Source organism: Medicago truncatula, chromosome 3, assembly GCF_003473485.1.
Source record: "Medicago truncatula cultivar Jemalong A17 chromosome 3, MtrunA17r5.0-ANR, whole genome shotgun sequence".
Classification (NCBI taxonomy): Eukaryota; Viridiplantae; Streptophyta; class Magnoliopsida; order Fabales; family Fabaceae; genus Medicago; species Medicago truncatula.
The window spans coordinates 23,823,817-23,841,140 of NC_053044.1; the positions used below are offsets into that span (position 1 = coordinate 23,823,817).

Consider the following 17,324-nt stretch of genomic DNA (forward strand, 5'->3'; position numbering starts at 1 on the left):
TGAGTTGTGCGCGTGTGTGCTTGTGTTGCGCGCCTGTGCGTGTGTTTGTTATGTTGCCGTGCCGTGTTGTGATGCCGTGTGTGGGTGTTTGTGCGATGCCGTGTTCTGTTGCTCTTGCTTCTGCGTTTTTCGTGTGTTCTGCTGTGCTCTGTTGTTCTCCGTTTTTTTGTGTGTTTTTCTTTGTTGTGCAGGTCTCTATTTATAGAGTGAGTTTGAGGCTAGGGTTTGTTACTGATGAGCAAAAAATCAGTAGCTTGTGGAGGAGAAAAAGGGAAATGCGTCTGTTTTTTACTGGATTTGTTTCAGAGGAAGCGTGAATCCGGATTTGGATTAGAACAGCATACGCGTGATGCTGTTATTCTGCACCTGGACCTTTTGGATTTTTTGGACTTTTTGGGACTTAAAAAAAAAGAAAAATTAATAATAAAAGGATAATGTCTACATTTTTGGTTTTAAATAAAAATAAAAGAAATTTAATCTAATTTTGGACTAAAATTAAAATTTAGAATTCTAAACTAAAAAATTTAAAAGATGGAAATAAATAATTAAAGACTGAGAGAAGAGGGCCCGATTCGGAACTTTATGAGGTATTTTAAAATACCTCCCTGCCGAATTTTTCACTGAAACGTTTAAGTCCGATCAGGGTCAAGTGACACGTGTCAGTGGGATCTTGGGTCAAAATTTGGGGTATGACACCGGCTTGGCCTATTCCTATCCCTACCTGCTGCTACAAAAGAATCTGTTGAAGACACTTCAGACACTGAGGATGTCTATGATGATAATGTTGTTCATGATGATGTTAAACATCTGAATAATGATGTTGAAGATGTTCAACCTTTACTTGTTAGATAGTCTCAGAGAGTCAGCAAAACTCCATCACACTTACAAGATTATGTTTGTCACTCCACTGCTTACCCTATGACAAACTATGTATGTTACTCTCAGTTTGCACCACATCATCAAATTTATGCTCTTTATATCTCACATGATATTGAACCCACTACTTATCATCAAGCTAGTCAAGACTCTAGATGGTTAGCTGCTATGCAGACTAAGATTGAAGCACTCAATGCTAACCATACTTGGAAATTTGTGGATTTACCTCCCAATGTTGTAGCCATTGAAAGTAAATGGGTCTATAAAATTAAAAGACATGATGATGGGAGTGTTGAAAGGTTCAAAGCAAGACTAGTGGCACATGGTTACACTCAAACTGAAGGTTTGGATTACTTTGAGACTTTTTCACCTGTTTCCAAGTTATCAACTATTAGAGTACTTTTCGCTCTTGCATCTATTCATGGTTGGCATCTTCATGGAGACTTGAATGAAGATGTGTACATGAGAGTGCCTCAAGGAGTTTCTCCTCCTAAATCAGGCCAAGTCTGTAAGCTTCTTAAATCATTATATGGCCTAAAGCAAGCAAGAAGACAATGGTTTGAGAACCTCACTCAATTTCTCTATGCACAAGGTTTTGTTCAGGCTACTTCTAATCACACTTTGTTCACAAAATCTACTGCTTCCTCTTTTACTGCACTTTTAGTGTATGTAGATGACATCATCCTTGTTGGTACCTCTCTTATTGTTTTTGATGAATTGAAGCTTTCTCTACATCACAGCTTTAAAATCAAAAATATTGGACAGCTTCAATTCTTTCTTGGTCTTGAAGTGGCACGTTCTTCCAAAGGTATTACTCTGTTCCAGAGAAAGTATGCCTGGAACTTTTGGAGGATGCTAAACTCACCAATTGCAAACCTATCAGCACTCCTCTTGATCCTGCTACTCGTTTACATCAAGATGGAGGTTTTCTTCATCATGATGTTTCTGCGTATAGAAGGATGGTGGGAAGATTACTATATCTCACAACTACCAGACCAGATATTGCTTATGCCACTCAACAATTAAGTCAGTTTATGGCTTCACTCACTGTAATTCATTATCAAGTTGCTCTTAGAGCTCTTAGATACCTCAAGAGATCACCAGGCCGTAGTTTGTTCTTTCCCCAATCATCTGATTTACAGTTGTTAGGATTCAGTGATGCTGATTGAGAAGGGTGCATAGATACCAGGAAATCCATTTATGGATATTGCTTCTTCATTGGTAAATCTTTAGTATCTTGGAAATCAAAGAAGCAAAACATTGTATCATGTTCCTCTGCAGAAGCAGAATATAGAGCTTTGGCCTCACCAACTCGTGAATTGCAATGGATGTGCTTTCTTCTTCATGACTTGCAGCAGTCACCATCTCGTTTTCCTATGCTTTATTGTGACAATTAAAGTGCTTTGCATATTTCAGCTAATCCTGTGTTTCATGAGCGTACCAAACATCTAGATATTGATTGTCATCTTGTTCATGAGAAACTGCAAGCTGGTGTTATGAGATTACTTCCCATTTCCTCCCACAATCAAACTGCAGATGTTTTACCAAAGCTTTAGGACCTCGTCAATTCTATGAGTGTATCAACAAGCTAGGCATGCTTGATATATATCAACCTCCATCTTGTGGGGGGGGGGGGGGGGGGGGGGTATCAGACGAAAGCATTGAAGAAAAAGATAGGCATGTACATAATCAGGAAAATAAAGAAGTTACTTAGCGCGCAAGTTATCTTAGTGCATTTGTAATTTCACTTACATTTACATTTCATTTGTATTGCATGTAGTTAGTTACAGATCTCAGCTTCTATATAAGCTACTCTTGTAACCGTTTTCATCAATTAATCAATACATTCTTTCTCTTCTTTTTCTAGAGCTTCAAGCTTTATCCATGGTGATTTCCATGGCGGTTTCAATCTTTGACTCACCAAAAATCTGTAAAGAATTTATCAACTATTTAGGAATTATGCTCGTGTTTGATTGCAACTATGAAGAATATAATTTACTTCTTAATTGATAGACTCCTTCGCCTTAATAAAATATTGTTGATCACGATGGGCCTGGTGCATGAGGCTATGCACCTCATGCATGGTAACACGGGTTTTCCTTCTACCACCTCCAAGTTCTTGGGCTTCCACGAACTGGTGATCATGATGCGCCTCATGCATGAGGCTATGCCCTTGACGCATGTCGACATGAATTTTTTCTTCTATCAGTATCAGCTTCCAAGTATCGATTTTGTACTCCCGGATAGAAATTTCCAAAGCATAGTCTGGTCTTCATTTCTTTAATTGTAAAAAAGTTTGGAGTTTTAACTTCCACAATTGGGTGCATGGTTCGAAACAGGATCGTATACAAATAATGTCAACAATGTAAAAGTTATAAAAGTTTATCTTTTTTAAAGAATTGTGTTCTTGTCTTTAATGAAAAGCTAAAAGAGAAATAAATATAAAATAAAATTAAGTTATGATAAAAAAATAATGGTTATTATTCGTTTTTTCCCTTGTATTTTGTGAAAGGCTAAAGAGAAATAAAAATAAAATAAAATGAAGTTATGATAAAATAAATAATGATGGTTGATTATCACCAAGACTTTTATGTGATATGTTAGATATGGTTTAATTATGTGATCAAATCAATGCATTTGAGAAATAAACAAATTTGATATATCTTAGAGGCATTTAACAAAAAAATATAACTTTATTAATGGCTTATTGCAACTCTAAAGTGCTACGGTCTATTTAATTATAATTAACAAACAATAAATTTTTGACTGGTGCTAGTCACACCAAAAAAAAAAATAAGTTACACCCGAGAATGACTAATATACCCTTTAACTAAAATAAAAATTTCAAATCAACTAAATTTACATTAACGTAAATTGAACATAAGTAAACTTAATTTACATTAACCTAGATTAAACGTAAGTAAACTGAATTTACAAACTTAATTTACATTAACCTAGATTGAACGTAAGTAAACTGAATTTACATTAACCTAGATTGAACATAAGTAAACTTAATTTACATTAACCTAGATTGAACGTAAGTAAACTTAATTTACATTAACCTAGATTGAACGTAAGTAAACTGAATTTACACTGACCTCTTATATACATACGTAAACTAAATTTACATTAACCTAAATTGAACATAAGTAAACTTAATTTACATTAATCTAGATTGAATGTAAGTAAACTGAATTTACACTAACCTAAATTGAACATACGTAAACTTGAATTTACATTAACCTACATACGTAAACTACACTAACCCCTTTTATATACATACACGTAAACTTAATTTACACTAACCTCTCACTTAAAATCAAATTGACAGGCATATCTCATACCAAAACAAACAATAAACAAATAGAAACTCATCGAAAATGAAATTCACTAACCTTTATGAATATAGTACATATCAATAACAAAGATGTTGATTTAGATATTGGTTGCACATCTATGGTGATTTGTGGATGAAAGGGGGTAAGGGTTCAGAATGATCATAAAAGATGGGTTTTTAAAAATTTACATGAAGAGGACAATTTTGATATTATTGTAAAATTTTAAATAAATTTGGGTGTAACTTGTTTTGTTTTTTTTTTATTAGCACCAGTCTAAATTTGTTCCTTATAAATTCATCAAATAATTTTCAATTATTACATGCATAGGAAGAAAATATGGCTCAACTTCACAAATTGATTTATGCTTTGACAATATTTCTTTCTTTATTTATTGTTGGAGCGGTTCGTATTCCAAGACCATTAATTGGTAAGTAATTTCTACAAACCATTTTCAAATTTACTTTTATATCATACATAAATTATTTGATCATATTATTTTTGAGAGATTATTTGATCATCTTTTAATGATAACAATCCTTTATTTTATTTTTGACATGCAGATCCACTTAACTGCCATATTGATATTCATTGTATATACAAAGAATGTCGACGTCCGTTCAAACCATCTTGCCTTAATTTTAAATGTGATTGCGGAAAAGAGTAACAATTATGAGTAAAAACAAATTTATGTTACTTCAAACCGTATTGGTAGTACTTTTATAATTTCTTTCAAAATTATATTTATGTTTCTTTGACATTTCCCTTTTGTTGACAAGCTCAAAAGTATCTTTATTATACAATAAAAGTACTATTATATATACTCACTGTAGAATTATATAGCTCATTTAATAAATAAAGTCAATGTTTGATTATGTTCACTAATTATTTATTCTCTTTCTGAATTAACCATAAAATTGTTGAGTCATATATACTTTATAAATATTAATATGTATGTGTTTATCAGTCTTTGAACCTAGCTAAATACAAATGATTCAAAAGAAACTTGACAAAAACACACTTAAGGGTATGTGTGTGACGACCTTCACTTTTAAGATACAACAAATGAAAAAAGTATATAATATTAAAATCATAATGAAGTAAAAGCATTTTTTTGACAAAAACAAAACGATATTCATTCAATCAAATTGAGAGAGTACATTACATCAGATACAAAATTCGCTAGAAACGTAAAGGATGAATCTGCAAACAAACTCACAACACCTTAATAGCATACAACGGAAAAATGTCTGCAAGTAATATAATAAAATCTAAATCACCGAAATTCTCATGCTTCCGGATCTGCAACTTTGATGCTCAAATCATTGATTGAACTTGTAAATGACTAATGTTGATATTTCAATAGGAACTAAACAAACACCGCGACAAGACGCAAAATCAAATGCCGCACAAGACGACTAACAACACAACGCCGCAATTAGACGACGAAATCACAAAAGGAAAAACTTGATATATGTTAAAACCACTTATTTAGATTGAAAGAAAAGAGAAAAAAAAAAAAAAGATGTAGAGGGTTGATTTTAGGTCAAAAAATAACTTAAAATCACCCCTCCTCGACGAATGAAGGAGAAAGAAAGCTTAGATTGAGGTTATGACGTAAAAGCATATCAAGTGAATATAACATCATTTCCAAAATAATCCACAATTAAGGTAATATTAAAACCAATGTAAATAATTAGTAAAATTTTCCTCGATGGTAGATGTTTCGAAGATTATTCAAACTTGATAATCAACCAGTTTTTAGTCTTCACAATAAAAAAATAAAAGGTTAATTAAGTAAATGATCCCTATTTTAGTTTGAGATTAGGAAGTTCTCTAAGTTGAGACAAGGAAATTTGGGACAATATTGTCTTAGTGGTTTTGTTGTAATCACGATTTGATTATAGTGTAAAATCCCTTAAAAGTGTAAGGGAGTCGGAAGTAATCTCGGGTTGTAGGGTGAACCAGGATAATGAAGGACAGGACAGAACAACTCTAGTTGTCCAATGTTTGATTTGTAAAACTGTTTCAGGTACAGGACAAACTGGTGGCAAGGGACAGGACAAAAACTCATATTTTTGTCCCTCACCAAACCACAGCACAACTTTTTGTCCCACGTACAAGTTGTCTAAAATACCAAAATAGCATTTTGTCCCTCAAAAATCGTATATAACAAAAAATTACTCAATGTCATAAAAAATTTGTCCTGTGCTGTTCTGCCTTGTGTTGTACTGTTCTGTCCAGTACTTACTGTTTTGCAAACCAAACACACCCGGGTTAGCTCTTTTCCTTATCTCTTTACTTTCTGTTATTATTTGTATCTTTGACAAAATATCGACAAAACGTCAAATACAATTCAAACTCCCTCTTTCTTGTGTTTTCCTCATTTTTATTGCTCATAGTGAATTTTCTTCTCTTTAGGCACGGGCGGAGCCACCACCCGACGACCCCGGGCACTCGCCCGAGCTTAATCGATACTTTCTTTATATTTTGTTCAGCCCAATAGCCCATTAACCCACTTAAAAATAAATAAAAATTGGGCAAACTCAATATTTTCATATGTGCGCACAAAAATTCCTGACTCTAATTTTTGCCCAGGCTCTATTAATTATTTGGCTCTGCCACTGTTTGTACGAGGTCCGGTCTCTCTTAGCGGTGGCATTTTTTGTCATTTTGTAGAGTGGCTGTAGTAGCGATGCAATTATCGGTCTCAGTTATTGTACATGCAGAGTTATTGGAGCAGGTCTGCAATGCATAGGACAATGGTTCTGTCCAATCAAGCTCAAGTTAGTATATAGTCTATTGGTTTTGAAAGCTAGTTCTTTATTTGTCGGTGGTGTTTTCATGTTAGGTGTGAATGCTTGCTTTTTCTCTTATTGTTAACTGGGGCACTATGTCTTGTCTGCTAGGTAGCATGTTGTTGGATGAATTCTGAAATTGGTAGTGTTGGTTGGAGTTGGATAATCTTTCTTCGGTTCTTGGTTGGTCTAGAAGTTGTTTCTCTATTTCTTGGAGATAGCTCTTTATGTTGTTACTTTTATTTGTTGTATTCGCACATCTTATACAAGTTCTTTTATACTTCCTTCGATCTTATTTATAATAGACATTCAAGTCAACATAAAATGGTACCAAGTTCTGCTTAAACGCTCGACATACAGTTAACTTTAAACATGTTCATCATGTGGCCCTTTTAGACTTCCTAAAGATGATGAGGCATCTTAAATTGATTTATACAATCGATTTTTTTAAGCAAGATTACTTTTTTTAGGTTAAGAATTTCAAAAGATTTCATCCAATTAAAATTTTCATAAGGTATATTTGGTCTAAATTTTGAACCATATATATTTATTTTTGATAACTTAAAAGTCTCATAAAAAGAATTGGAGGGAATAATAAACTTTTTTCTTTGCATTAAAAAAAAGTGATGTGAGGGATGCATTAAAATAAGGCTAAAATATGGTTTTAGTCCCTGCAAATATGCTTCGTTTTGGTTTTAGTCTCTGGTAAAAAAAAAATTGTTTTTGGTCCCTGCAAAATTTTTTGTTTTTGAATTTTTTTTGGTCCGCCGTTTCGCTCCACCATTGGTTCTCTTTTACTCCGCCGACGAACGCCTCTCCTTGTCATCGGCGGCCGCCTTTCTATGATTTTGGTTGTGCTTTCACTTCAAACCGACGTCGCTGCTCGTGTTTTGTTGTTGGATTTCCTCTTCATCTAGATCTATATTTGTGTTGATGCCTGTTTCTTGGTGAGGATGTTTGGCGGCATAGTGATGCAGTGGTGGTGATACGCGGTGGTGATGCAGTGCTGGTGGAGGTTATTCAGTTGTTGTGGTGGTGGTGATGATGTGTGGTGGTGGTTGGCGTTGCTTAGGTGAGGATGTAGGTGGTTGTTATGGGTGATTTCCTTTAGAAGCAACCTCTGTTACACGGGTCCATGTTTGTCGTTACTAGCTCTTGTTTGTGCTTTTTGGGTAGTTTAGGTGTTTACGAAGTTTGGAGGGTGCGTGTCACGTTGTGTTGAGCCTTTTCCTTTTGATTTGTTTATTGTTCAAACTTCGCATGCTATGTTTTTCGTCTTACATATTGTGTGCTGGTTTTCGGTGGGTCGGTTCATTTGGTTTCGAGATCAGGAGTCGGGGTCTAGCTGCAATCTTTGTTTGACTTGATTTGGTTTTTCTCTGGTGTACCGGGGGCGAGGGGTGCCCTGCTAATTTCGTACTATAGTTTGTTGGGCCGATCATTTTTGATTCGAGATCGGGAGTCAGTTCTTTGACTTAAGTTGGTTTTTGGGCTTTGCGTTGTGCTCTTTCGGTGGATCGGAGGTCGCGAGGTTTGTGATAGCTGAATGATCCTTCGGTTAGGTGCTCTTCGAAATGTGACTCAGCTTGGGTGTTGGGTCTAGGAGTTTTATTCTGAGGGTGTTCTTTGTGGGTGAGTAGTGACGATGGGCGATGGTGGATACTGTGTTTACAGTGCTTGTTTTCTAATATGTTTTGAATAAGAGGGGAGGGGATTATATATTTTAACATAAGAGGGGAGGGGATTGTATATTTTAACATAAGAGGGAAGGGAAGTGTAATTCAAGCATCTTAGAGGGGAGGGGAGTGTAATTTACTCTTTTAATAAATACATTCTCACAAAAAATTTATGTATGAATCCAACAAGAAAACTTGTAATGTCTAATTTTTTTTTTTGGTAGTGGCCGGGGTTTGAACCCCAAACCTTGCATATATTATGCATTGTTCAAGTCAAATGAGCTAAGCTCACGAGTACACTTGTAATGTCTATTTAAGGATGCTATTTAGAAATATAAAATAAAATTACCAAAAAATACAACACTATAGAAACATAATAATGCATTAAAAAAGTTTGTTGATTGGCATTTATTTATTTTTATATAAATTAAATAATAAATTCATAGTTTAAGAAAATAAATACGATCAAAAAAAGTTTAAGAAAATAAAATATTTAAAGAAGTTATTTATATTGATGAATGATGAGGACCAAGATGCTGAAGGAGCGCAACTTTTGATTGAAAAAAATTATGAGAAAAAAAAATTAATTTGGTCATGTATGATTCAAGGGACTATTTTCAAAAATAAAAAATTTTGCAGGGATCTTTTTCAAAAACAAAATATTTTGCAGGGATTATAAACTACAAAATTTGTTCAGTTATAATGTGTCACGTATGCAAATCATCACAAAAGTGGGGTCAGGGGCTATTTCCAAAAACAAAAAAATTTGCAAGGACCAAAAACAAATTTTTTTTACCAGGGACTAAAACCAAAACGAGGCATATTTGCAGGGACTAAAACCATATTTTAGCCTTAAAATAATGACTTGAAGTGATGAGGGAACGGGTTAAATGTGAGTTGGTTCTCTCTCTACATTCTGTTATAGCAAGACAAGATTGTGTTATTGTCCTTTGAACAGAACAAAGTGTGTCACACTTATTGCAACAAGATAGGACTTGCACGTGAATGATATATATATATATATATATATATATATATATATATATATATATATATATATATATATATGCTTCACTTCATTATCCACCTATAAATAATTGTGTTAAATCGTAAGTATCTATTTTTGAGGAGGATACTTTGGACAAAAGAAAAGATTAAAAGACAACATAAGAGGAGGTCCACTTGAAAATAATGAGCATGGAGAAAAATGATGTAGGTACAATTGATGGGACAAGATCAACAATTCAATCCCTTCAAAAGTTCAAAGATGATGAGAGTGGAAGTTTGAAAAAGTGGAATCCAACTATCATTTATAACTTTTTACTGAGTCAAAACACTATCGCATTTAAAAAAGTCAACTGAAAATTATGGATCGGTATAGATCAACCTGAAGAAAAACAAATGTTTACACCTTAACAGGCTTAATGCTTATGGGATTGTTGACGAGTATGATCTGATCTGATGAAGAATAAACATCTATATCTTAACATAATTGACGCTTGGTGAATTGTGAATTGGTATAGAGTGATCTGATGAAGAAGAAATGTTGATCCCTTAGCATGCTTGATGTATGGTAAGATGTGGACTGGTATGGGCTGACGTGAGTAAGAAAGAAAGTTTATACCTCAACAAATTTGATGCTTCGTAGATTGTGGACTGAAATAGACGATCATATCACATGGCTCTTAATATTTCAATTGACTGGCTAGACCCCACTCATAACTAAACTAGTTTGATTGTTCAAGTCATGCTAGCTCACCTCGTCTATCTAGTTCCTATCTTAACACTTGTGTGATTGTTCAAGTCATGCCAACTCACCTCATCCAGCGAGGTACTACCTCAACACTTTTTTTACTATTCAATTTAGTCCATATCAACTTATTCAGCCATGTCTTACATTAACACTTTTTGATTGTTAAAGTTATGTTACCTCACCATGTCTAGCTAGGCCATACCACATCACTAGTTTACCTTTTCAAGATGCCAAGCTCGTGTTGTGCAAGTCATCATGTTGTGGTCCCTTCCAAGTGCTTCATGACTTGCTACACAATGCAGTGATGCAATATGTGTGCGCTATGACTTCACGTGTCTTGTACAAATGACCAACGTATTTGACACTAGTGTGCCTCGACTTCACGCGCCCTATACAGACAATTTGTAACCAAGTTGACACACAACTGTTCTGATACTAGACTACAAATGAGAGGCTCATAATCATATTTTAATGGGCTTAAGTGATCGCCAAAGAGAGACTCATCAGATCAACAAATGAAGACTATAAAAGCAGACGCTTAGGAAACATTTTTATGAATTATAATTCTAACTTGAACAATGTATTTTCGTTTTAGATCTTAGAGTATTCTTGAAACACCTTTTAAGCTACTCCACTAAGTAGTTTATTTATTGTAATTTGTGTTTACATATGTGAACTTTAATCAATTTGATTTTCTTTTTGTTTTCAATAAAATTAATTATTAAACACTTAACAGTCATGTTGGATATTTTGTAATAGGAGTTGTACAAAATATCAACAATGTATCCGCCCAATAATAGGAGTTGTACAAAATATTTTGAAGGGAACAATGTACAAGTTATGAAAGTTAAATTCTAGCAAAAAAATAAAAAGTTATGAAAGTTAAATGACATACTTGAGGAAGAAAAAAACATAAACGACAAATAAAATAACCGAAAGCACTTTGGGAGTATAATTTATCAGCATTGCTATAGACAACGAGAAGTATTATCCCGAATCTATCAAGAATAAAAACAAGTCAATAAAAAGCAGATGTGAGCGGAAATCATGGGAGGTGGGGAGAAAAAGATGGAAATCATAAACTAGTGGATGGGTGAAATACATGCCACATGTGTCGTATTTCGCTTGAAATAGCATTTTTCTTAATTTATAATAAGAAACTTGAAACAACTTAGTTTTACACAAATTACATAATTTGAGAATGTACTAAATTCAAACAAACACTAACATGATTTAATCAATGACTTGACATGTTCCTTTAGACTAGAGAGGCTTGGGTTGCTCTTATAATGGTACATGAGAGGAACCATTCTAGCAGCATTAAGGCAAAAATTGGTAAATGATGATGGAAATACATATGGGTTCAAAATTTCTTGATTTAGACATTTCCATTCATTTAAAATCATCTCAGCAACATGTCTTTGCACATCTTCACATGAAATATCTTGGTGCTCACTCATGTAGCAATTAAGATATGATCCATCAAGACCATTTTGATCTCCACTCTGTATTCGTGCATGAGTAAAATTGGATATCATTAGAACACTATTAGAAAAGAAAATTAAGGAGGAAAATTAGAGACGGAAAAAATAAAATATCTCACAAATTTTTTGGTCGTAAAATTTAATGACAGAATTAGAGAGGAATTTCACGTTTTCCTTCTCTAAATTTCCCTCACTAATTTTTGTTTCTTTAGTAGTGGAACACAACATTTAACAATGTATTTCAGATTCATTTAAATGGAGAAAAATGTATTTCAACTATTTAAATTTATTTAATGACAAATTATAATTTACTTGATTGTATTTTTTTTTTTTGAAAGAAATTTACTTGATTGTATTTACAATTTATAAATATAATTAATAATATATTCATATATTTCTGCCGATTTATCTTATTATTATATGTATTAAAAAAGACTCCAAAATTTTTTATGCAGTGTTTAAATCATGGAAGTTGTAAGTAGTATTAAGTTGTGATACTACTTAATACTACTCCCAAAATTTCTATGCAGTATTCAAATGGTGGAATTTTTTCTTACCTTAACTCCTTCTAAATCATCAGAGAGACGAAGAATTTTTGCCACTGAATAAATGATATTTGGAAATTCTTCATCTAAGATAGAAAGAGTTTCCTTTGTTATACCCTTAGCATGATCCATGAGGAAGAAAGCATGGATAAGTACAACATGAACTCCTGTGCTCACAATTCCATTGTTCAAGTATTCCTCTGTTGTTGGTAAAATACCAGAATTCAACCAATGAGCCTCTTTCAAGAAAGCATTTAATAAGCGCACCCACTGTTTCATACAAAGTTTGTTAGATATACTCGTTAGTTTCCTCGAGAGTTTCAACGCTGCTGCATGTCCAAGACTGGATTCGAATCCAGAACTTTAGTTAAGCTAAAAAAGATACTATGAAGTAAAACAACAGTTTATTAATTAGTTTACCGATATTTTAAGTGTATCTATAGGGTTGAATCCATGCTTTTTGTAGACCATTTCAGCAAAATTATTGGTAACTTTGTATAGAGAACTCAGAGAAACTTTCATGAAGTTGGGAAGATTCTCTGCACCATCCATCTCCCATCTGAATTTAGTTAAACATCATTTTAATACAATGCTACAAAAGTTATATCAAATGCTATAAAAGTTTTTTAGCAAAAAAATGAAATAAAATCTCACTTATCTTGATGCAGGACTATAATTATATACATGTATTAGCAAATAAAATGTCTATATTTATCAAAAGTTTAATACCTGTTAACAGCTTCTGTAAATAGAGTAAGTTGATCCAATGTTCCGTGAACATCGAAAATATCATCAATAATATAAACTAGAGAGATTGGTTTGGTGAGCTCAACCCTTTCGTTCGAAAAACATGGATCTGTAAAACATGCCATGGGCCACATGTACCATTTCAGAGGGTTATAACCTGCAAACTTCATCTCCTTGGCCAGTCCAAGGTCTTCCCACCATCTATCAATATAGGAAATAAATACGTTAGTAAATTGAATTAACCATATTTTTCAAACGCGATTAAATAGGTATCGCAGGTGTAAGAAAAAATGGATGTCGTACTTGAAAACTTCAACGCTCTCGTTTTTGTTCATGAACTTAACTATGCTGGAGTTCATTTTAGCAAGTTCATCTAAACAGATCCATTTGTTCTTAGCCTTCAAATCATTGATGAATATGCTTTTATCCATAAATCTTGACAAACCATAGTGAATAGGGTATTGAAGAGTGTTTGAAACATATATAGCTTGGATATGGTCTTGATGTCTTGGAAGCCATGCTTGAAGAAGCTCACAACTGAGGTACCCTAAATCATTGAGACCATCTTCTCCTTCAATACTTAGTTGGGATGCTTCATACAAGGCAATGAGACCTTTCACATCCTCACCATATTTTACTCTCAATGATTTTTTGCTACACTTCAAGCAGTCAAATAACTCTGCATAACCAATTGTAAACAAAATACATTTTATTTTTTATTGAGTGATTTTTTGGTTGCTAAATCATCTAATTATATTAGTCACTAAAATTTAATTAGATAATTATCTAGACTATTTTAATTAAATAATTTCAAAAAAGAATAAGCTTTAAACTATTTATAATTTAATAATTTTTTAAAAGTTTTTTGAGACTGAATTAAATTCCATCTTAAAATATATCACCGCTAGCATCCTATGTATTAGTGACGAAAATTGAGACGGGACCGTTAGAGTGGGATAAATTCGGTCGCACAATTCCTCATTAAATTCACACTGATTAGGTTTCTGACAAAAAATTTGTGCTAGATGTATCATCACATAGTTCATCGCTAATGTTCAACTATTTCAGTTTTACGACATAACTTTTCTCTGTAATTTCGTCGCAACTAGTGAGGGATAGTTTCCTCGCTAATTTCCTTCACTAAATCACGTTTTTTTGGTAGTGATATTTTGGTCTTTAATTTTCATATATATATATATATATATATATATATATATATATATATATATCTTATTGTGTTTTGTTAGTTTTTTTGCGACTAATTTCAGTCACTAACTTGTCGTGTTCTAGTAGTTCAATCATATATATATATATATATGTATTATGCAGATAAGTTCTAATTCTTGATTTTAGTATACGTTTACTTTGTGTGGTCTTGAATATAACCAACAAAAATTAGAAGTTTAGTGGTACAAAAATAAGAGAATTTTAACTGATTCTACTGTATTTAAAGATGTAATTGATATAATACAAGGTAATATATTTAAGTTTCATTTTCCAATAATTTTGTTTTCAGAATTATGAAATAAGTGCATATGGAGTGTAGTTTAGAGAATGCAATCATCTTTCAATTGCATCAAAAAAATAAAATAAGTTAAATGTACTGATTTTTAAAATGATGTCAAATATTTTTTGAGTTTAGATTTGAGACCCAAAGAGATTTTTTTTTATTTTTTTTTTTGTCAAGAAATTCACCCCTTAAAATGAATAAGTGGAAAATCCTGACTTTGAACTCCACACTCTACATACGGCAACATATCTGCCAACTTAACTATGCTCACAGAGACTGACCAAAGAGAACATAACCAACCTGCATTGACATAATAGCCTCCTTGTCTGAGCAAACGGAATGCAAGTGCAACTTCATAGAGTTCATGGCTACTAACAAAATCAATTGGATTGCTGCTCAATATCAAAAATTGTTTCTCAAGAGCCACTTTGATTTCCTCAACAAAGTAGTGTTCAATACCAAGCCTTTGGATGATGTCAATCAAATGAAAATTCTCAGTTGGATCTTCACTAGTAACAAGTTTCTTGTGAACTTGCTTACACATCAAAGCTTGCTTGACATAAATAGCATCCTGAAAATGTAGAACAGATATTGATCATAACATTGAAATAAAAAAATACATATATATTATTATTTGTACTTTTCAATCAACACACTTAATTACCATGCTTGAAAACTGAAATTAATTCTTTGATCAGAAAAACTGACTTTACTCAAGGAAGTTGATGAGTATCTTGTACTGGAAGTGATGATATGTGAGGCTATTTATATCTTAAATAATGCACGTGGTTCATATTTAATAAAAGAGAAATGCTACTAAAATGTCTACAGAGAATTTGCGTCAATCCAACAATGATGACGCTGAAAGAAGTTTTTCTAAACTCAAATTGTTCTACTGCATCCTTCGATAATTATTATAAACAAAAATTTACATTTTGCATTCATTCAATTAATGATATATATGGTCTTTATTTATTTATGAAGCTCGAATACTTCAAAACGGAGACGTGCCTATACCGGATACATATCATATTGATACTCCACGGATACGCACCCGCGAAGTAATGAAGTTAATTGTTTTAATTTTAAAAAAAAAATAGCTTATCGAATATGTATAGGATACTCCATAGATACACAAGGATATTTATAAGATACTTCAAATATATGTATTCTAGAAAATATATAGGGTAAAAAAGTCAAACAATGTTGTGAAAATTCAGTGGAAATGTATATGATTCAATTTTAGATATGCATAAGTATAATTATTTTTCGATCAACCACTTAAAATTATATTTCTTGTGGATGAAGAGAGAGAGAGAGAGAGAGATTCAATTAACCACTAATAGACAAAATTTGTATTGAGATATTTTTTTTAGTGATATTGAGTTCTTTTAATGATAATTATGTTGATATCTCAACATATGAGTGAAATATAATAGGATTTATGAAGAAAACTTTACATTTTTATTTTATTTTGATCACATGCATTATTTTTATAAAATTATTACTTTTGTAATGAAGAGTAATCAACGCTGCTTTTCTTCAAGTATTTTATTTGCACATAAGTTTCAGTAAAAAAAAATTGTTAATGTATTTTAGTCGTATCGTATCCTAAATGATAGAATGTTTGACTTTATGTAATTATGTTAGTATTTACGTTGGTTATTATTTTTTAATTACTCTCCATTATTGTGTAATTACTCACCTAGGTTTGACTCAACATATTGTAACTATTAATCATTACCAATGAAATGCACGAAATTGATTTCCTTTATGGTATCAGAGCTCGTCAAATTCAAGGACCGCCTAAACCTATTCACGCATCAAGCTCAAAAAGTGTTGGGCGTGAGGGAGGTGTATTGAGAAGAGTTTATAAAGAGGAGTCAATCCCTCACAAATCGATTTTATGGCCTCGTGTGAACCTTTTGCTACTACAGTTGACACCAAACAGAAGCTCAGTACCACCGTCAACACTTCATATAACGATCCCACTTTATATCGAAGTCTTGCAGGATCCTTGAAGTATCTTACTTTCACCCGACCTGACATCTCTTATGTTGGCCAACAGATGTGTCTTCACATGCATGCCCCTTGCACCGACCACATGCTTGCCCTCAAACGCATCATGTGTTATGTTCTGGGCACCCTACACTATGGTTTGCATCTCTATCCATCCCCTATTGAGAAACTTATCTCCTACACTGATGCTGATTGGGGTGGATGTCCTGACACTCGTTGTTCGACCTCTGGCTATTGTGTGTTTCTTGGTGACAACCTCATTTCATGATCTTTCAAACGACAACCCACGCTTTCTTGCTCCAATGCAGAAGCTAAATACAATGTGGTTTCTGAGTCGTGTTGGCTTCGCAATCTTCTCTTAGAGTTTCACTACCCACTTTCCCAGGCTCCTTTGGAGTACTGCGATAATGTTACTTCCATCTAGCTTTCTGCTAATCCAATGAAACATCAACGTACTAAACATATTGAGATGGACATTCTATTTGTTTGAGAAAAGGCCGTGGGTGACAAGGCACGCGTCCTTCATGTTCCTTCTCGTCATCAGATTGCTGACATCTTCACCAAAGGCCAACCTCGAGTTC

General features: G+C 33.2%; 2 protein-coding genes and 2 long non-coding RNA genes across 4 annotated transcripts; 2 read left to right on the forward strand and 2 right to left on the reverse strand.

The window, feature by feature from the left end:
* Positions 1 to 2,586: 2,586 nt before the first annotated feature.
* LOC112420350 (uncharacterized) lies at positions 2,587 to 3,259 on the reverse strand. The gene is made up of 2 exons (XR_003010358.2): positions 2,876 to 3,259; positions 2,587 to 2,804 (listed from the first exon to the last, which is right to left on the reverse strand). It is a non-coding gene; the product is annotated as an uncharacterized lncRNA (long non-coding RNA).
* A 1,238-nt stretch (positions 3,260 to 4,497) lies between these two features.
* On the forward strand, positions 4,498 to 5,092 carry LOC11421723 (uncharacterized). The gene is made up of 2 exons (XR_003009814.2): positions 4,498 to 4,641; positions 4,775 to 5,092. It is a non-coding gene; the product is annotated as an uncharacterized lncRNA (long non-coding RNA).
* Positions 5,093 to 11,495: 6,403 nt separating this feature from the next.
* On the reverse strand, positions 11,496 to 15,530 carry LOC11445305 ((3S,6E)-nerolidol synthase 1). The gene is made up of 7 exons (XM_003600056.4): positions 15,389 to 15,530; positions 15,025 to 15,295; positions 13,518 to 13,893; positions 13,197 to 13,415; positions 12,888 to 13,026; positions 12,480 to 12,737; positions 11,496 to 11,943 (listed from the first exon to the last, which is right to left on the reverse strand). Exons 1-7 carry the CDS (start codon positions 15,389 to 15,391, stop codon positions 11,662 to 11,664), a joined length of 1,548 nt encoding a protein of 515 aa, XP_003600104.2. The 5' UTR covers positions 15,392 to 15,530; the 3' UTR covers positions 11,496 to 11,661.
* A 1,100-nt stretch (positions 15,531 to 16,630) lies between these two features.
* Positions 16,631 to 17,011, forward strand: LOC112420159 (uncharacterized mitochondrial protein AtMg00810-like). The gene has a single exon (XM_024778822.1). It carries the CDS (start codon positions 16,631 to 16,633, stop codon positions 17,009 to 17,011), a length of 381 nt encoding a protein of 126 aa, XP_024634590.1.
* Positions 17,012 to 17,324: the final 313 nt, after the last annotated feature.